Genomic DNA, 23,230 nt, shown 5'->3' on the forward strand with positions numbered 1-23,230 from the left:
GTCAATAAAATCAGCACATATTCACAGAAAGGAAATATAACAAACGTAACATTGCACTTTTGTGCACTCAGGTGTCATAAATCGAGGACACGGAGGCATGCATTTTCTAAAACCCTTGCTGCTCGACATGATTCATCTTCTCAACATGTACTACACAAAATGTCTCAGGTTACGCATGTAACCTACAGTGGGGCAAAAGAGTATTTAGTCAGCCACCAATTGTGCATCAAAAACAATCCCATGATCACTAAAAACCCTCTACAGGGACCATAAACTCCTACATATATTTTTTCTCTCTCTCCCCGATGTCCACCAGGTTCAGCCAAATATGCCTCTCCATGGACACCATAGCTGCCATCGCCGGCGACCGATGTTTGTTTAGTGACCCGGAGAGCGAGATCCGTGGTGAAGTGGAGCTTAGCCATCGCATCATGGGGTAGGCCCTCCCCCTGATCGAGGTCTTTCAGCAGATCAGCCTGATAAGCCTGACCCGCTGATGTATATGCCCTGCCATTAAGACAAAAGGTCGTCTTAAGTGGTCTTGAGGGCAGGGTGGGAGCTCTCATTGTCAATGGCCACCAGGATGTGAGATAATTCGCAAACGTCTCGTCAGTCCCTTGACATCAGCGAAGTTCGACCACTAATACTGATGAATCCGCTCATGGAGATCAGGGGAGAATGGAAGGATCCCAGGTGCCCTTATTTACCTCCTGGTCGCACAAGGATTCCTGGTCTGCCAATGAATATTGCCTTTTGTTTACATGTGTGCTTCAGACACCAAGTCATAGCATAAACCCCTAAAAGCAACATCAAAGTTCCATTTCGAAAGGTAACCATTTTTCTGCATAAAGGAGAGTATACATGAGAAGAAAAATTATATTGACCAAAAAGATTATTTTTTTAGAAAACATGTTGATTATTTCAATTGCATATTGTATTAAACAAAACAAAACATCTTATCTAATGAAGTTGTGCCTCTCATGTAATCTTGTTACTCTCAAGCAATCTGCTTTTTGTGTGAAACAACATAACTTTTTTAATATATATTTTTTTACTACAGATGTTTTGTATTAAAATAATTACTAACGATGCACCTGCAGCTCAAGATGTTTTATGCAAGAACTGATTTTCGTTTGTGGAGTTATTTGCATACACTGTAAAAACAAGTTAAGCTAACTCAGTTCGTTTCAGGACACTGATTACCTGGATTCACAATTTATTTTAATAATATATTTTATATATATTTTATAATCAAGTCCACTAAGATAAGGATATTTCTTTATATACAATTTAACTTTATACTGCATTTAAAAATGTTACATAGCTGAAACTTCACAATATTAAATAAAACCACTGAAATTACAAACTTTAAATGAACCAGTTACCTTAATTAATTCAATTTTAGATTGGGCACTAGTGATGGACACCTGCTGTTAACAAGCAGAATCACTGAAGTAAATAGAAACAACAAATACATCACTTAATTGTACAATTTTTATCCAAATGCCATGCTGGGAACTAGACATTTTCTTTAACTCATTCAGCTTGAGTGCTTTTTTCAGTCATTGTGTCTACGTAACTTTTAGTAATATTTGAGTGGAATTAACTCATTTTTGTTTAGTATATATACTTGCAGTATACGAGTGTTTTACAGTGTACATTTTGTGAATTAAATCAGTAAATCATGCATGTTCTTATTTACAATTAGGTAAAATATGTTGTTTCTATTTTGATTGTCCAGTATCAGGAGCGTCTGATTGCACACAGCTTGTGTGGGGATGGATTCAATGTGATTCCAACTATTCCTTTGAGATCCAAATCCTTTACAGATACTCCAGGTGGAGTTGTGAAGCGGTAGCTCTGAATGAGGGAAGTGAAGAACAGGAAGAGCTCCATCCTGGCCAAACTTTCTCCAAGGCAAACCCTTCGGCCTGAGAGAGAGAGAGAGAGAGAGAGAGAGAGAGAGAGAGAGAGAGAGAGAGAGAGAGAGAGAGAGAGAGAGAAAGAGAGAGAGAATGAGAGAGAGAGAGAGAGAGAGAGAGATTTATTACAATTCACGAGTTTGTGTGCCCATATAATCTTAGTGAAAGTGGTAAACAGATTTGGCTTGCTGTCTGCTATAGAGGGGCTCGGAGAGGATATACAGGCAAAATTGAATGAATGAAAGAATGAATAAATTAGGCATTTATTTAGTGCTTTCATATGTACTACTGTATACCCAAAGCGCTTTACACTCATGTGAGGGATCTCTCCTCAACCACCACCAGTGTGGTGTACAAAAATTGTAAAAAAGGAGGCGCAGGGGAGGAGGAACTAAAAAAGGGAAGAGGTAAGCTGCTGGTTTTATACCTTGGTATTAATTGGAAAATTAGATTGGCGTACTCCTCCTGAAATTACGTTTAATATCTTCACTTAATTTTGCTTAAGAGAACATACTACAACTGAGTTGAACTCACCATAACTATTAAAAATGTTTTTTAAAAAATGCAATAACTTTATGTGACCGTATGAATGAGGTAAGGGTGGTGATTGACACTTATGTCCACCAATCAGTAGCGAGTATGTACTATTTAAAGGCTGATTGGCTTGAGCCTGGGATGCATCACGTCCGTATCCTCCCCTTGTTGTCGGTTTGCTTCAGCGGTTCTAGGTATGTGCTGTTAGCACGTAGCATTTTGCCAACTTATTTTCCATTGTACTAATCGTTTGCTTGTTGTACACCAGCCTGTCTTTTCCTCAATTGTGTCTCTCCGTCGGATGCTGTTTTGGATGCGATTTCTGCCCTCCCTTCAGGTAGGAGGAAGTTTTAAAGTAAACGATGTCTAGCTTCACTGAGGGGCGGGTGGTTTGAGTAATGTGCAGTCCCTGTACTTCAGTTTACCGGCGGGTTATTTGAAGGCTGTGTATCCTGAGTGGTGAACTGATTGTAAAACTCATCTATCCGTGTTGGGTAAGTTTTGTTGGGTTTACCGGGTGGGGAATTTGGGCATGTGATGCGCGATTTTATAATAATCCTGTTTGTTTGTGTTTATATTTGTTATAGGATTCTCCCTTTCGTCCTGGCTGTTTATTACTGCCTGGTTTTTCCTTTTTTTGCGTGCCGTACTAACGACATCGGATTACAACTATTTAGGGGGACTTTTGCTGCTGCCTCTGGTTTCTGTGATTTAGTTTTAAATCATATCATCTTTTTTTTGGGTTACTTTTGGGGTGGAGGATCGTGCTGTTGTTGGAGCTGGCCCAAGGTCAACGTGGGTGCTCCTTTCTGAGACCTGTTGACCATCGTTTATGGTGGAATTGTGACTTTGTCTTTTATTCATTTGTTTGTGAGACTTATTTTGTTTATGATTTTTTTTCAGGAGCTGGGGTCCCACGGGTGAATGATCTTTGTGGTGGTGGTGGTGCTGCTACAACGTTTGACGTGTGACACTTCTGAAGTATACGAGTGTGTGATCTGAGTTCACGGTGGTGTGGAAGTGTGATTTTTGGATTACTAGTGTAGCAATCACTCCGGTGGGTAACCCCAGCCCTGTAATTAATTATATTCTATTTTGTTTTGTTTTGTTTATTTGGAAATTGTGTAACTGGGTTTTGTTTAACGTTTCTTTTCTTTCTTGTCCGTTTGTGTTAATTTGTTGTAGTCACCAGAAAGAGTGCTGTTATGACTGGCACATATCAGAGCTGATTTTAAGTGATTTGTTTATCTTGAATTCAATTTGTGAATAAAACTTTTGTATTTTTATATGATGCCCACGTTTCCTGCCCACATTTCTTTATAAGAGAGTCGAACCTGTGTGACCTAATAACAAATTGTGGGGTTTAATTCTATTTCCTGGGTGAAACCCTCCCAGGTGGCGTAGTCGCATTTTCTATAAGTAGTTAAACTTGAGCTTGTGTGTGTCAAGCTGTACAGTTCTCTCCGGCTCATGCCACATTCTGGCGCAGTCGGCAGGGTCTCTATTTTGTTGTGCAGAAGACGTGGGTATTGCTTTTGTATTTGTTTTGGATATTTTGTATTCTATTTTCTTTTGCAGAGGCTGGGCAGCAGCAGTCCTTTTATTTGGTGGGTGTGAAGAGTAAATCCTGAGTTTCGTATTTCCATCGGTAGTGGTAAGTGATTGCGTGGTTTGCAATTATGGACGATGAATTGCGCGAGTTGAGAGAATTGGTGGCCCAATTAAGGGCAGATAATGAAAGACTGCAACAGGAGCAAGTGCCAATTGCACAACCTGGTCCATCTAATGTTCCTATGTCTGGCGTTGTAGACCCCTCACTTACTAGTACTGGTACATCAGCAACAAATCGTTTTGTTTTTGTTCCTCGTGATCGGAAGTGCCCAAAATTTAACGGTAGGTCTGGTATTATGATCGAGGAATGGGTGGAGGAGGCTCAGGCCTGCATGCGGCTTCACCATCTCTCTTCAGTTGATCAAGCATTTTTTTTGGTTGATCATTTGGAGGGAGAGGCCAGGGAGGAAATTCGATATCGGCCAAGGGACGAGAGGGAGGATCCAGACAAAATTATTCAGGCATTGCGCGAATTGTATGGTTGCACAAGTTCGTATGTAGCTCTTCAAGAGTCATTCTTTTCCAGAAAACAACAGAATGGAGAGACCTTGTTGGAGTTCTCCCTGGCTCTGTTGAATCTTATGGATAAAGTGAAATGTCAATCACCCCATGGTATGCCTAATACGGATATTTTATTAAGAGATCAATTTGTTGAATATGTGAGTGATGGTGCACTTCGACGTGAATTGAAACAGTTTGTCCGCCGCCAACCCACTGCTATGTTGTTGGACGTTCGCAGTGAAGCGCTGCGCTGGGAACGCGAGGGAACGCTTGGGGGGGCACGCGGTCGAAGCCAATCAGTTCCTTCCGCTTATGGTATTCAGTATGGGGTACAGGGACATCAGCATACAGGGGGAAGTAGTATCCCAGCAACTTCTGAATTAAGTGAGTTGCGTGAAATGCTAAAAAAACAGCAACAACAATTAAATCAATTAACTCAAAGTGTGGCTCAAATTCAAAATCCACAGCGTTCACACTTATCCCGGCCTAATCAAATAATTTGTAGAAGGTGCCAGCAGCCTGGTCACTTCGCCAGGGATTGTGATGAGGAACGGAGACCTTCTCGTTTTCCACCAGCACGTGCAGACTCAGCAGTTGTGAGGGGTGGGCAGTCACAGTCCAGGCAGCCGTCGGAAAACTAGTTCCCGCTGAGCTGAAGGGCCACAGCTTGGTCGGGGAAAAGACAGGCTTGGGTGTTCTAAATAATGCCGATTTTATGTCTCGTCTAATGTCGACGTGTCCGCAACTCGACGTGTGTATGGGTGGGGTTATGGTACCTTGCCTGGTGGACACCGGTTCTATGGTGTCCACCATTATAGAGAGTTGCTTCTTGGCACATTTCGGGTCGTGGGGTCAGGAACAGCTTAGGTCGTGCCATTGGTTACAACTTCGGGCTGCGAATGGCCTTTCAATTCCTTATATCGGCTATTTAGAGCTGGATGTGCAGATGTGTGGGCAAGTGATTTTAGGGTGTGGAGTACTGGTGGTCAGAGATCCTCCCGGTGGTTTGTGTGCTCAGGTTCCTGGGGTAGTGGGAATGAACATCCTGAGCCGCTGCTACCGGGAGCTCTTTGGCCAGCATGGCACGAATCTCTTTGATTTGCCTGTTGTATCACAGGCCCCTATTTCTGTTTTCCAGGCCTTACAGCATTGCCACTACGTTGATGTTCAGTCGGCTTCAGATCAGGGGGGTCGAGTCAAAGTGCGTGGACGCCGGGCGTGTCGCATCCCAGGGGGCACCATGAAATTGGTTGCCGTAACGTGTTCTGCACAGTATTCAAGTGGTACAGTATTGTTTGAGCCACCAGATTCTGGTCCCTGTGGTTAATATAGGTATGTTAGATGTAGTTATGTATGCTAGCACGGTCGTAGGCACTGTCAACCATGTTCATGTGGTTAGCTTACCCCCAGAGGTCACTGAAGTTCAGGAGGTTTCAGCTAGAGTGAGTACACAAGTTGTGCAGGCTTCTCCATCTGTACAGGAGCAGATCAGGGCACTTGACTTATCTGTGTTGTCAGTGGAAGAACAAGGTAAGGTGAGGGCGCTACTGGACAAGTATTCATCTGTGTTTTCCATACACGATGGGGATTTGGGATGTACTAATCTTATTTCCCATACTATCCCCTTGTTAGATGAGGTCCCTGTGCGCCAGCGGTATAGGCGTATTCCTCCTTCCGAGTACGAGGTAGTGAAGGCACACATTAACCAACTGCTTGAGGCCCAGGTAATTAGAGAAAGTTGTAGCCCTTACGCTTCACCCATCGTTTTGGTCAAAAAAAAGGACGGTAGTCTGCGCATGTGTGTAGACTACCGTCATTTAAATTCTAAGACCAGGAAAGACGCTTTTCCTCTACCCCGTATCGAGGAGACGTTGGACTCCCTGGCAGGGGCACGTTGGTTTTCTACCATGGACCTTGCCAGTGGGTACAACCAGGTTCCTGTTAGTGAGGTAGATAGACCCAAGACAGCTTTCTGTACTCCATTTGGGCTCTTTGAATGGAACAGGATGCCGTTTGGGCTTTGTAACGCCCCCAGCACCTTCCAAAGATTAATGGAACGGTTGTTTGGGGACCAACAGTGCCAGTCTCTCCTCTTATACCTTGATGACATTGTTGTTTTCTCCTCTTCAGTTGACCAACACCTAGCTCGAATGGAGGTAGTCTTAAGCCGGTTACTCAGGGAAGGTTTGAAGGCCAAGTTGTCCAAGTGTGCCTTCTTCAAACGTGAAGTGCAGTACTTGGGCCACGTGATCTCAGCAGAAGGGGTCTCCACAGACCCAGGCAAGATTGAGGCAGTTTCTCAGTGGCCTCAGCCCACTGGTGTTGCAGGTTTGCGGTCATTTCTGGGGTTTGCTAGCTACTACCGCCGCTTTGTGGTGGGGTTTGCGAGGCTGGCTGCCCCCCTCCACAGGTTGGTGGCGGAGCTGGCAACCCCAAAGCGGTCAAAGTCTGGTTCTCGTGAGTTTGCTGAGGCATGGTCTGCTGAGTGTCAGAGTGGCTTTGAGGAGTTAAAGGATAGACTTACCACAGCCCCCGTACTCGCCTATGCTGACTTTTCGCTTCCTTTTATTTTGGAGGTTGATGCCAGCTATGGGGGGTTAGGGGCAGTCCTCTCACAAGAGCAGCAAGGTAAGGTGCGTCCCATAGCTTATGGTAGCCGAGGTCTTAGGCCCACTGAGCGCAATACCTCAACTTACAGTTCTATGAAGCTGGAGTTTCTTGCGCTCAAGTGGGCCATGACCGAGAAGTTCCGGGAGTACCTGCTGGGACACAAGTGTGTAGTCTACACAGATAATAACCCTCTTAGCTACCTGACCTCAGCTAAGTTGGGTGCCATGGAACAGCGTTGGGCTGCCCAGTTGGCGGCCTTTGACTTTGAGCTTAAGTATAGATCAGGTAAAAGCAACCGCAATGCTGATGCCTTGTCACGCCAGAATCCACCTGTGGTGGGGGTTCAGGATTTGTGCCCAGGCGTCACTGTTCCTGTTGCGTTGCGACAAGTCGACCAAGGCAGATTAGTGACTCAGGTAAACCAGATCGTATCATTTCCTGGTTATTCCGCCAGTGATATGTCTGCTCAGCAGCAGGCCGATCCAGTTATCGCAGAGCTACTGGTGTTCTGGAGGCGGAAATCACCTCCCAGCTCTGAGGAGCGTAAGGAACTTTCTAGGTATGCTGTGGTTTTGTTTTGACAGTGGGATCGCCTGGTGGAGAAGGAGGGGGTGCTTCATCGTCGGGTGTTTCGCCCGGATGGTGGAGAGGAGATCCTCCAAGTACTATTGCCGGCGGCCATGAAGGTAGAGGTGCTGACGCAATTACACCAACAGCACGGGCACCAGGGGGTGGAGCGCACCTCTCAGCTGGTGTGGCAACGGTGTTATTGGCCAGGGATGTCCTCAGACATTGCCCGGTGGTGCCATGAGTGTGAGAGGTGCCAGTGTGCCAAGGGTGTCCAGCCTGCCCCTGTTAGTTTCATGGGACACCTGCTGGCTGCACGGCCAAATGAGATTCTGGCCTTGGATTTTACCGTGTTGGAACCCTCAAGTTCCGGTGTTGAGACTGTGTTGGTCATGACCGATATTTTCACCAAATACACCTTGGCTGTACCCACTAGAAACCAACGTGCTGAGACTGTGGCACAGGTTCTGGTTGTTGAATGGTTTTGTAAATTTGGGGTGCCGGGCCGTATCCATTCGGACCAAGGCCGTAACTTTGAGTCAGCTCTCATTCAGCAGCTGTGTTGCTTATATGGAGTGCAAAAGTCACGCACTACTCCATACCATCCGGCTGGAAACGGCCAGTGCGAACGGTTCAATAGAACGTTGCACAATCTCTTGCGCACCTTGCCGGTGTCAAAGAAGGGGGATTGGCCATCTTGTCTTCCCCAGGTACTGTTCGCCTACAACACTACCCCTCACCAAGCTACAGGGGAATGCCCATATTTTTTGATGTTTGGGCAGGAGCCTAGACTTCCAGTCGACTTCCTGCTCGGTAGAGTGGAAGAGCCGTTGGCAGGTAGTGTTCATCGGTGGGTCCTGGAGCATCAGGATCGTTTACAGGTGGCTTTTCAGGGTGCTCGTGAGCGTTTGGGGGCCGCTGCTGACCGCCGAAAGGCCAGGCACGATCTGAAGGTACGAGAATCACCACTGAAGGAGGGTCAGTTGGTATATCTCCGCGATTATGGCGTGAGAGGTCGACATAAAATCCACGACCTGTGGAGCTCAGTGGTGTACCAGGTTTTGAAGGAACCTAAGGAAGGAGGTGTGGTGTATACAATTGCTCCCACCACAGACTTGGGTAAGCTAAAGCATGTGCATCGATCTTTGTTGGAACCCCAGATTGGTATGAACTCCTCCCCCATAGTGCAAGATTTTTCCTTAGTGGAACCTGTGCGGCCTCGGGGAGAAGAGTTAGATGAGGGAGATTTGTTTGTCCTGGTGCCAGAAACACCGCAGGTTAATAGTAGGCAAGCACCTTGGGCTATAGTTCAGTCTGAACCTCAGGCCTCTGAAGTCCAGGGATCAAAAAAAATTCCGGAGGTAGAGGTGAATGTGCAGCCAGTAATGGACCCGCCTTCACACTCTATTCTGAGGGGTGAGAGTGTGGTTAGGAGGACTGGAAGAAGTACTGCTGGGCAGCATGCTAATGTACATGACCTCCCACGATCAGTGGGGGTAGGTATGGTGTCTAGTGTAGTGTCTAGTGGAGTAGGTTTTGGTTTGGTTCACCGTCGGGGCGACGATGCAGAAGCTGGGGGTGGATTGTGACCGTATGAATGAGGTAAGGGTGGTGATTGACACTTATGTTCACCAATCAGTAGCGAGTATGTACTATTTAAAGGCTGATTGGCTTGAGCCTGGGATGCATCACGTCCGTATCCTCCCCTTGTTGTCGGTTTGCTTCAGCGGTTCTAGGTATGTGCTGTTAGCACGTAGCATTTTGCTAACTTATTTTCCATTGTACTAATCGTTTGCTTGTTGTACACCAGCCTGTCTTTTCCTCAATTGTGTCTCTCCGTCGGATGCTGTTTTGGATGCGATTTCTGCCCTCCCTTCAGGTAGGAGGAAGTTTTAAAGTAAACGATGTCTAGCTTCACTGAGGGGCGGGTGGTTTGAGTAATGTGCAGTCCCTGTACTTCAGTTTACCGGCGGGTTATTTGAAGGCTGTGTATCCTGAGTGGTGAACTGATTGTAAAACTCATCTATCCGTGTTGGGTAAGTTTTGTTGGGTTTACCGGGTGGGGAATTTGGGCATGTGATGCGCGATTTTATAATAATCCTGTTTGTTTGTGTTTATATTTGTTATAGGATTCTCCCTTTCGTCCTGGCTGTTTATTACTGCCTGGTTTTTCCTTTTTTTGCGTGCCGTACTAACGACATCGGATTACAACTATTTAGGGGGACTTCTGCTGCTGCCTCTGGTTTCTGTGATTTAGTTTTAAATCATATCATCTTTTTTTGGGGTTACTTTTGGGGTGGAGGATCGTGCTGTTGTTGGAGCTGGCCCAAGGACAACGTGGGTGCTCCTTTCTGAGACCTGTCCCCCAAACTTTTAATGAGTTTTTGTTTTTTTCCTTTTCAAGATTTCTATGTTGTCACCTGTACGGTACTGTGGTCAACAGTCAGACCATCGTTTATGGTGGAATTGTGACTTTGTCTTTTATTCATTTGTTTCTGAGACTTATTTTGTTTATTATTTTTTTTCAGGAGCTGGGGTCCCACGGGTGAATGATCTTGGTGGTGGTGGTGGTGCTGCTACAACGTTTGACGTGTGACACTTCTGAAGTATACGAGTGTGTGATCTGAGTTCACGGTGGTGTGGAAGTGTGATTTTTGGATTACTAGTGTAGCAATCACTCCGGTGGGTAACCCCAGCCCTGTAATTAATTATATTCTATTTTGTTTTGTTTTGTTTATTTGGAAATTGTGTAACTGGGTTTTGTTTAACGTTTCTTTTCTTTCTTGTCCGTTTGTGTTAATTTGTTGTAGTCACCAGAAAGAGTGCTGTTATGAATGGCACATATCAGAGCTGATTTTAAGTGATTTGTTTATCTTGAATTCAATTTGTGAATAAAACTTTTGTATTTTTATATGATGCCCACGTTTCCTGCCCACATTTCTTTATAAGAGAGTCGAACCTGTGTGACCTAATAACAAATTGTGGGGTTTAATTCTATTTCCTGGGTGAAACCCTCCCAGGTGGCGTAGTCGCATTTTCTATAAGTAGTTAAACTTGAGCTTGTGTGTGTCAAGCTGTACAGTTCTCTCCGGCTCATGCCACATTCACAAAAAACATCTTTTATACACCATCTTTGCTCAAATAACATTAAATGATTTGTTGCATTATAATAGAAGAAATCAATAAAAAAATGTAAATCATTTTGACTTCACAAACATTGAAAAAAATCTAAGTAAAATCTGCATCAAATTCTTTTCAATTTAGTTTTTTCTACTTATTTAAAATATACCTTTACAATGGTGTTCTTGGAGAATAAAATAGCAACACCACCACTTAGAGATTACTTATGAAAAAAAGTTTAACCCATCAAATTTTCTTGCCCATTCTGCTTAATTAGAAAAATCACAATGAGTTTAGTGCAAATAGAATATCTATTTGCCTTTTTTAACTTAATAAATTAAACCTTCTCTTCTCGTGCCCCATTTAAATTAAGAGAAGCAATATGAAATCAAACACACACAAAACTCATCTGAATAGTGTAGTTTTACAACTTGTCATTGCCAATGTTAATCCCTAACTGAAAATTTACTTTAGTAATATTCTGTACACCTCACTCAGAAAATTGACCTTTGCTCTTAAAACTCTTTGCTTTCTCTACAAATTGCTCCAAATCAGGAAAGTACTCTGTAATACGCACATTTCTTGCATTCTTTGTTACTCTCAAAAAGAGATCAACACTATAAGATTGTTCCGAAGACTCATTTTGTGTTTCATCAAAGAAATGATTAAACACAAAATGCCATTTCTGGACCTATCTCACATCTTGTAAACATGTCTCTTCTCTCTGCCTCTGTTCCAGTCTCACTAAAGCTGGCTGCAGTTACTCCTATTCTTAAAAAAACAAACCTGGACCCAACTAACTACGCTAACTACTGCCCAATCTCCAATTTACCGCATGTCTCAAAAAACATGGAAAAGGTTGTCGCCACTCAATTACAGTCACATCTATCTCTCAACAACAGTTTTTGATTTATTTCAGTCTGGTTTTCGCCAAAACCACAGTACTGAAACTGCATTAGCAAGGGTTATCAACGACCTCTTACTCGCTGGTGACTCGGGAAAAAGTATTTTTCTGACAAATTATTCGCCGCCATGGTTTTCAATACCACTGCTACACCGACGATATCCAGATATATACTGCTTGCCGACCGGATTCTATTTACCAGACCACATCACTATCATCATGTGTTAATGAATTAAAGACCTGGCTCAACTCCAATTTTCTCAGTCTGAATCTGACTTAGCTGAAATATTAATCGTTGGTCGTCCATCACTAACAAAGAATGTCAATAACATTCCCAGACTTGACCTTGAAGCTACTTCAATAATTCTGTCTGCCACTAAATTTGGGTATCATTCTTGATCCTGCACTGGCATTCGACGCTTACATTAGTCAACTTTGTAAAACGTCCTTTTTTCATCTGTGCCGCATAGCCAAACTCCGTCCCTATGTCGGCCCAAAAGACCCTGAAGCACTAATCCACGCGTTCATTACATCTCGCCTCGACTACTGTAATGTTCTTTGTTCCAGACTACCAGCTCACTCTATTTCACGTTTGCAATATATCCAAAACTCTGCCGCAAGACTACTAACTTAAACTAAAAAACTGCCCATATCCCTCCAATTCTGTTCAAACTGCACTGGCTACCCGTGTTATCCCATATCACTTACAAAATTCTTCTGCTTAGTTTTAAGTCACTCAATGGTCTTGCTCCTGCCTATCTCTCTGATTTAATTTCTCCTTATATTCCCCTTCGAATTTTCTGGCTGTGACCTCCTCTGCGAGCAGAGATTTCATTTATCATCTATGGGTAGCAGGTCTTTCTTTGTTACAGCCCCTAAATTATGGAACTCTCTCCCCCTGCCTCTCAGGACAATAACAACGTTACATGAATTAAGATGTACATTTGTTTAATCAGTATTATCAGTCATGAAAATGTTAACTCACTACCAATAATCTGTTTCATCTCTACTCTAACTGCCCACCATGTTGTCTGTAAATATGTTTGTTGCCTATGTTTTTCATGTTTTATTGTAAATGTATTGCGAGTTGCGATTGCGACTGCAATCACTCATTACTTGGACTAGGCAAATGTCCACTGCCCGTCTATGTATAAACGGTTGTATGCACCTCACTGTCATTTTGTACAGCCTCCTTTTCCTCACCAATTTTCTCCACCATAACCAATTGAACTTTCTTCTTTGATTTAGCATAATTTTTCGGACAAACCCTCACGAGATGTCCTATTTCGCCACAACTAAGGCACTTCATGCTATCAGTTGTGGCAAAAACTGCATTGTTGAAATGTCTGCCAACTCAACGGTTTTCAAAAAACAAAACAAATGCGTTGTTCATTCTTGAAAAAACATTTTCACAGCCAACCACCTCTTCTACGGCTAAACTACATTCCTCTACACTTCCATTCAAGCTTATTTTCATAGCATGACGTCGTGTGAGGAAATCTAATGCCCCCACACCAAAAGTCAATTATAGAAAACTGGCAACAAAACACTTAGTATTTCTTAAACGTATAGCACCTGTAAAAGAGACAAATAATAGAAACTAGAAAACTTTTTTAGATGCAGCAGCCACAAATAAAGTCCACACACTTTCCACACTCACTTACTCAACAGATGCTCACACACGTGCAACTGAGAGAGAGAGAAATTCCAAATCTAATTTCTTTAAAACACTAGCCACGTTTACATGCACACTGTTTTGTCATTCTGATTAAAATAATTCCGATTGAAAGATTTGCGGCAGACAATCAGAAATGTCGAGCTCTGTCCTTTCCAGAAGCTGAATGTGTTCACAGATGCCATAGCAACTCTTAACGACCACCAGGACTTATACAGTTTTATAAAAGTTATTTATATATTGTAAAGTGAAAATATCTCAGAAAAAATTCTTCTGTCAGGCGTTGTTGAAGTAAAAAGTGCCTTCACAAACACTGTCAAGATGAGAGGATGTAGCCAGGCTATGTCTGTGTCATTATGACAACATTATCTTCATAACTTCTTACGAAATAAAAAGTTTACCCCTCAGAAAAATGACCTTTCCTCTCAACATTATAGCCTGCGCGTAAGAGCGGCGGGCGGTCAGTGGTAAAGGCGCACGCTGTGTATCACGTCATATAAGGACGCACACTGAAAAGTAATCGGGTCAGGTTGTTTACATGGTTAAATTTTCAGTTTGATCGGTTCATGAAAAGGTTTATCCCACCCCTCTCAAACCGATTACAATTTAATTCGGTTTGGGCATTTTTATTCCGATTGAGGTGTTTATATGGAGCATTTTCATTCGGATTGGACTTTTAAACCGATTACAGTGTTCCATGGAAAACGCACCTAATTGAGTTCAAATTTCACCATACCTGCAGAAAACGGCATGAAAGCATCTCTCTTGATAAACTGGCCCTTCTCATCTAGGAAGTGTTCTGGGTAAAAGCTGTTTGGTTTCTCCCATTCACTTCCGTCCTTCAATACAGACGTCAACAGAGGAACCACAGTGGTACCCTAGAGAATGCAGAAAAGACGATGTTCAAGATGCACATGGTATTGTTTCTAGGCCTACATATTTATTCTTCTGACTGACCTTCTGAATGAAGTATCCATTGAAGTAAACATCACAGCTGGTCTTATGAGGGAGATTCATGGGCACTATGTCACCTAGTCTCTGAGTTTCATGAATCACAGCGTCTGTGTACGGTAATTTCTTTCTATCTTCCACCACTGGCTGACGTCCACCGATCACTCGGTCAATCTCCTCATGAACTCGATCTGCGCACAAATGCAAAATATATTTGTTCCTAAGGACACCACTGGATTCACCACAGAGGGAAAACTATTGGCATTACTGTGTTTTTACCCTGTATATGAGGGTATTTTGCCATGAACATCAAACCCCAGCGCAGAGTCGTTCCTGTCGTGTCAGTTCCAGCGACAAACAGATTGTTCACAGTCATCATTAGATTCTCATCGTGGAAGTATGAGTCTTTCTTGCAAGATTGCTGACAAGCAAAAGTACATTCAAAATGTTCAACTAAACTTGTAATAACTAGAAAAATGAAACATAAAAAGTGCATGTAGTTGTAGTTTAAGAAACAATATCCAAAAGTACATGCAAACTTTTGGGGGGGGGACAGAAGGGTGTTTTTGTTTCCATTTCTTGACTCTTACTATTGGCATATGATGCGACAAGGATTGAAAAGGTCAATACATTTTACTAATAGAATTTTTAAAAATCATGTTTCTTAAACTCAAAATATCAGGTGAAAATTGTTATTCTGACCGCTCTCTACAAATCGTGGATTACTCTGTATACTGATCAGGCATAACATTATGACCTAATATTGTGTTGGTCCCCTTTTTGCTGCCAAAACAGCTCTGACCTGTCGAAGCAAGGGCTTTACTAGACCCCTGAAGGTGTGCTGTGGTATCTGCACCAAGATGTTAGTAGCCGATACTTGAAATCCTGTAAGTTGCAAGGTGGGGCCTCCTTGGATCGGACTTGTTTGTTCAGCACATCCCACAGATGCTCAATTGGATTAAGATCTTGGGAATTTGGAGGCCAATTCAAAACCTCAAACTCCTTAAACCATTCCTGAATCATTTTTGTATTGTGGCAGGGAACATTATCCTGCAGAAAGAGGCCAAAGCCACCAGGGAATACCATTTCCATGAAAGGGTGTACATGGTCTGCAACAATGCTTAGGTGGTACCTGTCAAAGTAACATCTACATGAATGGCAGAACCCAAGATTTCCCAGCAGAACATTGCCCAAAGCATCACACTGCCTGGCTTGCCTTTTTCCCATATTGCATCCTGGTGCCATGTGTTCCCCAGGTAAGCAATGCACACACACCCGGCCATCCACAAGATGTAAAATAAAATGTGATTCATCAGACCAGGCCACCTTCTTCCATTGCTCCGTAGTCCAGTTATTATGCTCACATGCCCACTGTTGGCGCTTTCAGCAGTGGACAGGGGTCAGCATGGGCACCCTGGCTGGTCTGCGGCGATGCAGCCCTATTCGCAACAAACTGTGATGAACTGTGTATTCTGACACCTTTCTTGCAAAACCAGCATTAACTTCTTGAGCAATTTCAGCTACAGTAGCTCATCTGTTTGATGGGGATCACACGGGCCAGCCTTCGCTCCCCACGCACATCAATAAGGCTTGGTCATCAATGACCCTGTCTCCGGTTCACCACTGCACCTTCCTTGGCTTTTGATAGAAACTGACCACTGCAGACCAGGAACATCCCACAAGAGCTGCAGAGATGCTCTGACCCAATCATCATATATATATATACATATACTATTGTAAATACTTTTTACTTTCTCCCATATTTCTATGCAAGAAGGTGATTTCCATACCTCGTCGCTCTGTTTACGCATGAGAAAGGAGTCGACAAATCCTCTACAGTCTTGTGGATTCAGAGTCTCCCGCAGCCCAGCGATCAACTTCGTAACTTGTGCTCTATTTTGCAACATATTTCTTACAATAATCCTTTTGTTGTTGAAGAACAGACCCAACCACGGAAATATTTTATAAAGCTACAAGTCAGAGACAAAATGAATGTATTAATGATTTTTAAACAATGTAAGTCACCAAAAAATATACAGTAAAACATGCTTCCATACCATCATAGAAGCCGATCCACTAACTCGAACATTTTCGTTTGCCCTGTCGACCATTTTTGTGAATTCTGGGTCTGCGTATTCAAACCTGCTGCCGTACACAATCGATGAGATGATGTTTGAAACAGCGTAGTTCACCGGCTGGGTTGTGTCGAAGGGTTTCCCTGTGAAGAGCAAACAAACGTCTCTCAACGGATCCTTTAAAGTAAGAGCATGATTGCAAATTTCCATAAATGTGTGTCTTCAGCTTGTACCTTCAAACTTATCAAACTCTCCTTTCAGGTAATGAATTTCCTCTATGATTTTTTCTTCACTTCCTTTCTTGCCCATTCCGAAGTCCCGCAGGTTGCTGAGAGCAAAGCGTCGCATCTCTTTCCAGTTTTCTCCATTGGAAAAGAGGATTCCTGATCAACACAAAACCATCAGACTCAGCAAAAAAACAAGCAGAGTTAGACATTTACACTTACTCAGTTAGACATATATTAACCCTAGATATTTGGGACTTACACAGTGCCAGTTAGCTTATATGCATTATATGTAAGTTTAATAAGTCATTTCATCACTGACTATGCATGAGTCTCAAACACCATTGCCTCCTACTTCTTATGTAAATCACGTAAATCAAAAACACCACGGAAAAAATGTGCTTCTCAACATAACGCCAACCGTGACGCAAGCGTTGGGGATCATTTATATGCACGCCCCCAACATTTGCATCTGTCCAAACATGTTCATTGTCAGGCAGAACTGACGGAGCCGAATCATCGGGACTGCAGATAAACAAACGACACTTGACCTGTAAAAATGTATCTGGACAATTTTTGCCCTTAAATTAGCCACATACCCTCTATGTAGATATCAGAGAACAATTTAAAGCTACATTGTGTGATGTTTTCCCCCATCTAGCAGTGAAATATGAACATCCAGTTTCTGTTCCTCTCAATTCCAATTTAGTTTTAACTCCTACGGTGGCCAATTTAGTCCAAGATTAACATGGCAATACCCCTCTTCACATTCGACACGGTGCCATTGAGTGTTAAAACGCGAAAGGCGAAGCTTGAATTTATGAGTATGTCCCTCTTTGGCTAATATACTTTCAAGATGGAGGGGCAACATTGCGACTGACATTCGAACCCCTCACCCGTATGTATTTTCAATGGCATATTATAAACTTACGAGAATACTTTATTACTTGAAAGAAGTAAATATACATTTTTTGTATATATATTTCATATTTTTGAAAGAACATGTGTTTTTTAGCTAAGAATAAACTAAAAAAGTTACACAGTGTAGCTTTAACATATTGTTTCAACTCATTCTAGGGCACCTTTAATATTTTAGGGTGCTTTCACAACTCTAGTTCGGTTTCAATTGGTCCGAAACAAGGGCAAACAATTATACATTGTTGCATTTTTCAGCTTTTTTTGGTTCCTTTTCACACCACACTGATTGCTTTGGTCCGAACCAGTTGAAACGAACCAAAACGCAGGCACGTGATAACATCCACATCCTAAACTGCTTGTCGATTGGTCAGAATTTACGTGTGGGAAGAGGAAGAGGAAGAGGAAGAGGAAGAGGAAGAGGAAGAGGAAGAGGAAAAGCCAGCAAACTATAACACTATAGAGAGACAACTGCGCTGGCTCGTTTTGTCCCTGGCCATAATCTACTACATTGTGTGTACAGGGCTCTACGCTAACTTTTTTCTTGAGGAGCACAGTCAAAAATTTTGGAGCACATTCTGATCCATCAAACACATTCCAATTATAACTTTCCTATTACAGGACGAAATTTGTCCTTTTAAATTAATGTCCAGTGGCATTTTTACCATTATAAGAGCAATGTTTTCTAATCTTAAATGTGTGCATCATCTGTCAATTTCTTAAATTAAAATAAAAAAGTTGTTTTTAAAATGTTAATTTAAACAATAATTTCAGTTAGAACTATTAGACACAATCAGCAGCTATCTTTCTCTAATTGCATTTACTCATTTTCAAAAAAAAATCTTTGAATGTTGAATTGTCAGTATAACTGAAACATTCAATATCTTACAGTTGACCATGCTTGAGTCACACACAGACTTCAACATTCAGCATGCAAAACACAACAATGGTAACAATTGTTTAGTTAATTGTAACAATAAAAATTGTATTTGCTTGTTTCGTTGTGCTACTACTGACAAGCAAATAAAACTGGCAAATAAAACAAAAATATTAAAATAAAGCAATTGCTTAATGGACCCTTTTTCACAGACTGTGACTGTTTCAATGGTCATAAGCAATGCAAATGTGTCCATAAACATACTATTCCTATTTCACTTTACTTGTTTTTTGTTTTGATTGTTAAGGAAATTGGTTTGCATTCTTTTTTATAAAATTTAATTAGATTTTGCAGTGTATCGTTAATCATATGTTACTTCAAAAAAAACATTTTTTTTGCTAGAAATCCAATTATTCTGTTTTTCATGGTTAAAGTAAGTGGTTCACAACCACTCATGTTTATAATGAGCTCATATTTGTACCAAATTTAATGAAACCCATTTTTTCCCCATGATCTTCTATTAAGCAACATGTTTGTTTTTCAACATGTCTAGCATTTACAGTTTGTTCTGTATATTAAGTTTCTGCCCCAGACAGCAACATAGTTTTGGCCCAGATCCAGGCCACATCTGGTACACGTTTGAATCCTAATGTACCTGATGTGGCCGACACTATGTTGCTGTCTGGAATACATTTATCTGAGTCGGGGGAAAAAACAGAGTCCTACCATGTCCTGTTTTTGCTATTCCGAAACCAGGCCCAATATTTCTGTCGCCGAACTCTTCTGCATGGTTCACAAGAGCTTCTTTGACCGTTTTGTACCCAACTAAGACCACAGTTTTTTGGGGACCCAAAAACACTTGGAATATGCTTCCGTAGGTTTTGGACAGCTGGAAGACAGAACGACATTTACAAACAAATCTTTAAATGTTAGTCATCTAACATTTGAAATATATCAAGTCCTCACCTCACAAAAGGTGTCAAAGGGTCTTGTGAGGTCAAGGGTCAGCAGGTTCCCCAGCAGCGGCAGAGGTTTGGGTCCCGGTGGCTCTTTCCCCTCTTTCTGAGATCTGCTTCCAGAGGAAAGCAAATACAAAACCAGAAACATCAGTAAAGCACCCAGTACTGTACCTGTGCTGAGAAACTGCAGAAGTGACTCGAATACAGCCATTTTCTCTCTCTAAGCGTCTGAACTGATGCACTCGCAATTTATAGCCACTATGTAAGGGAGGGAGCTCGTGTCATCATAAACAAATTGTTCAAATCTAAATACAGGTTTGTTATGGTTGCATGAGCAAGTATGTGACACACTTTGTGGTGAATTATTAACCTTCTTCAGCCTCTTAAAACAAGACCGGAACATTATTTAAGTAATAAAAATGTGATCTATTTTAACACAATCTTTGCTCTAACATTATTGCAGTTACATGATTCAATTTTGGTTTATATATGCACTAAATATTTTTATATTGTCTCAATGCACAGCAAAGCAGGTCTGGACTGACACACAGAGATACAGCAATCTTTATCAAACTTCAGACCAGCACAATATATATTCCAATACTTAACATGTATACATTCAAGTTTAAAACACTATTGTGCACCGAGATCTATTAGTTATCTTTTATGTATCACAATCTTTACAAAAACTCATTCAAGTGCACAAATAAGTTAGCCTTGAGTAAGTTAACATGTTCTCCTCGATGACAATCAATCAGTTACAGCTTTAAGATGTGCCGCTTTATGAATGTAATTCTGTAAATATTTAACTGGAAAATACATGAACTTTATTAGGGACTAGACTAGAGGGTTGTGGTATGATCGGTGGATGTTGTACAGCAGGAATTGGGCAGAAACCGAAACTGTCTTGATTGCATCACAAAAAAATAAACTCTCAATTAAACTGCAATATGCTGGTGATAGTGGAGGGAACGTCACTTTATCAATTTTATTACACATTTTCTATTAAAATTGTATGTAATATATATATATATATATGTATATATATATATATATATATATATATATATATATATATATGTATATATGTATATATATATATATATATATATATATATATATATATATATATATATATATATATATATATTACATACAATTTTAATAGAAAATGTGTAATAAAATTGATAAAGTGACGTTCCCTCCACTATCACCAGCATATTGCAGTTTAATTGAGAGTTTATTTTTTTGTGATGCAATCAAGACAGTTTCGGTTTCTGCCCAATTCCTGCTGTACAACATCCACCGATCATACCACAACCCTCTAGTCTAACCCAATGTTGGGCCAAATATGGACTAACCCAACGATTGGGTTGTTTTAATCCTGCGGTTGGGTTAAATATTTGCTCAAAACAACCCAACTGCTGGGTTATATATATATATATATATATATATATATATATATATATATATATATATATATATATATATATATATATATATATATATATATATATATATATATATATATATAGGACTTTTTCAGAATAAAACAGAAATAAAATATGTAACATTATAAAACATTTATACACTTTTTTAAATATTTATACATTTTCATTTTTTTATACATTTTATACATTTGTATGTTATATATATATATATATATATATATATATATATATATATATATATATATATATATATATATATATATATATATATATATACTGTAAAAAAAATGTTGATTTTTGTTGGTTTAACTTAAAAAATAAGTAACCTGGTTGCCTTAAAATGTTGCGTTTATTGAACTTAAAAATTTGAGTTGATACAATGAAGGAAATTTGTTCAATAAATAGAAACTCAAAATATTTTGGTATCTGAACCACATAAAAAATGTGATAAATCATGAAGTCATCAGAAATAAAACACACACAATTACCCAATATGCTTACAAAATCTATATCTAAATCTATATATATATATATATCTATATATATCTATCTATATATATATATATATATATATATATATATATATATATATATATATATATATATATATATATATATATATATATATATATATATATATATATATAATGAGTTCATTCCATCTCCTGTTTCCAGTTAATTAGTGTGTCTAGCACCTGTATCTTGTCAATACCTCGTTGGCCTCTGTGTATTTAGTTATCAGTGTTTCTTCAGTGTTTGTCCGTCAATTTTTATGATTACTGGTGGTTTTGAGTGTTCCCTGTGAGTTTTGTTAATTAAAGTTCCTAAGTTCTCCTTCGCCCTTGTGAGTTGTGGTCTACATTCGTTTGGAACAATAACGTGCTTGCTATAATAATTAAATCAGACACACACAAAGTTCAGTGCTCTCTCACCTCTGTCACAATTTGGCAATCAGCCTCTTTTCCCATGGCTAAACATTCACCTGTCTGAGGATGATTAGCTTTTGTCCTTAACTGTGTCAGGCGTGTACAGGAACAAAGAGGCTACACAAAGTCATTCTTGCGCACATGTGCTAACACGTCTGAGAACATAAAAGGTGAATGATGGCATGAATTAGTACAAGATACAGTATGTCTTCATCTTCAACCCATATCTTCAGAACACATTCTTAAAAATGTAAATAAAAGTTGTTTACTGGCATTGGTGGTTCCCTAAAGAATCTTTAACATCTATTGAATAATTTTTTTATTTTTTTTTACAATGTTCCTCACACAAATAATGTAATACATAATAATTTGTTATATATATATATATATATATATATATATATATATATATATATATATATACATACATACATATATATATATATATATATATATATATATATATATATATATACATACATACATACATACATACATACATACATACATATATATATATATATATATATATATATATATATATATATATATAGCACATTTCTGGGTACTCAACGCACTTTAGAAGGGGGGGGGGGGGTCTCTCCTCAAACACCACCAATGTGCAGAACCTGAACTCGAGCAACAGTGCTATCTCATTCAGAATAGTTTCAAGGCATAACAGCTGAATTTTCAATCTTGTGATGAAAAGGTAGACACAACTGTAGACAAAAATGAAGAGATATTTTATCTTAGTTTTTATTTTATGCAAAACATTTTAGTCTTGTCCTTTTTCTTCAACAATAATGCATGTTAATTTAGTCTTAGTCAGCGTTTTTGGCCATTGGTGCAGTCTCGTCATCGTCTCGTCTCAGTCATGGAAAACAAGGTCGTTGATGAACATATTCCGTCTCATCTCGTCTGATGAAATTAACACTTGGTGGAGAGGAGACAGAGTGATAGGATAGGGGGATGATAAGGGGGCCATGATGAACAGGGACCAATGGGCAAATTTGGACAGGATGCCAGGGTTACACCCCTACTCTTTTTCCGAATGACATTCTGGGATTTGTGTATGACCACAGAGACCCAGGACCTCGGTTTAACGCTTAACGACGGTGCTTGTTACAGTACAGTGTCCCCATCACTATACTGGGGCATTAGGACCCACACAGACCACAGAGTGAGCGCCCCCTGCTGGCCTCACTAACACCTCTTCCAGCAGCAACTTAGTTTAGCCCCCCTAAAAATGGCCTATAGTGACGCCCATGGGTGGATAGGATAGCCATGTATCTGCTCTCTGTTAAGCCCCTTTCACACTGCACGTCGGACCCGCAATATTCCCGGAACATTGCCGGGTCACCTTCTGTGTGAAAGCAACCACGTCCCGGCATTGATTACCGAATTCGAC

At 40.6% G+C, this 23,230-nt stretch overlaps 1 protein-coding gene and 1 long non-coding RNA gene across 2 annotated transcripts; one reads left to right on the forward strand and one right to left on the reverse strand.

The window, feature by feature from the left end:
* Positions 1-1,204: 1,204 nt before the first annotated feature.
* Positions 1,205-19,734, reverse strand: LOC137092383 (cytochrome P450 2K1-like). Its single transcript, XM_067456644.1, has 9 exons — positions 19,453-19,734; positions 19,213-19,375; positions 16,704-16,853; positions 16,453-16,613; positions 16,186-16,365; positions 14,675-14,816; positions 14,402-14,586; positions 14,181-14,322; positions 1,205-1,931 (listed from the first exon to the last, which is right to left on the reverse strand). Exons 1-9 carry the CDS (start codon positions 19,654-19,656, stop codon positions 1,744-1,746), a joined length of 1,515 nt encoding a protein of 504 aa, XP_067312745.1. The 5' UTR covers positions 19,657-19,734; the 3' UTR covers positions 1,205-1,743.
* On the forward strand, positions 3,996-10,661 carry LOC137092413 (uncharacterized). Its single transcript, XR_010908280.1, has 2 exons — positions 3,996-4,110; positions 10,274-10,661. It is a non-coding gene; the product is annotated as an uncharacterized lncRNA (long non-coding RNA).
* Positions 19,735-23,230: the final 3,496 nt, after the last annotated feature.

Source organism: Pseudorasbora parva, chromosome 2 (assembly GCF_024679245.1).
Source record: "Pseudorasbora parva isolate DD20220531a chromosome 2, ASM2467924v1, whole genome shotgun sequence".
NCBI classification, from domain to species: Eukaryota; Metazoa; Chordata; class Actinopteri; order Cypriniformes; family Gobionidae; genus Pseudorasbora; species Pseudorasbora parva.

What these genes read in the sequence shown, in the direction of transcription:
- LOC137092383 (XM_067456644.1), bottom strand. Translation starts at nt 19,656, where the DNA reads ATGGCTGTATTCGAGTCACTTCTGCAGTTTCTCAGCACAGGTACAGTA. An exon ending in AAAATACCCTCATATACAGG is followed by an intron (nt 14,587 to 14,674) that starts GTAAAAACACAG and finishes ATTTGTGCGCAG; the next exon opens with ATCGAGTTCATGAGGAGATT. An exon ending in TTTCATGCCGTTTTCTGCAG is followed by an intron (nt 1,932 to 14,180) that starts GTATGGTGAAAT and finishes TCTCTCTCTCAG; the next exon opens with GCCGAAGGGTTTGCCTTGGA.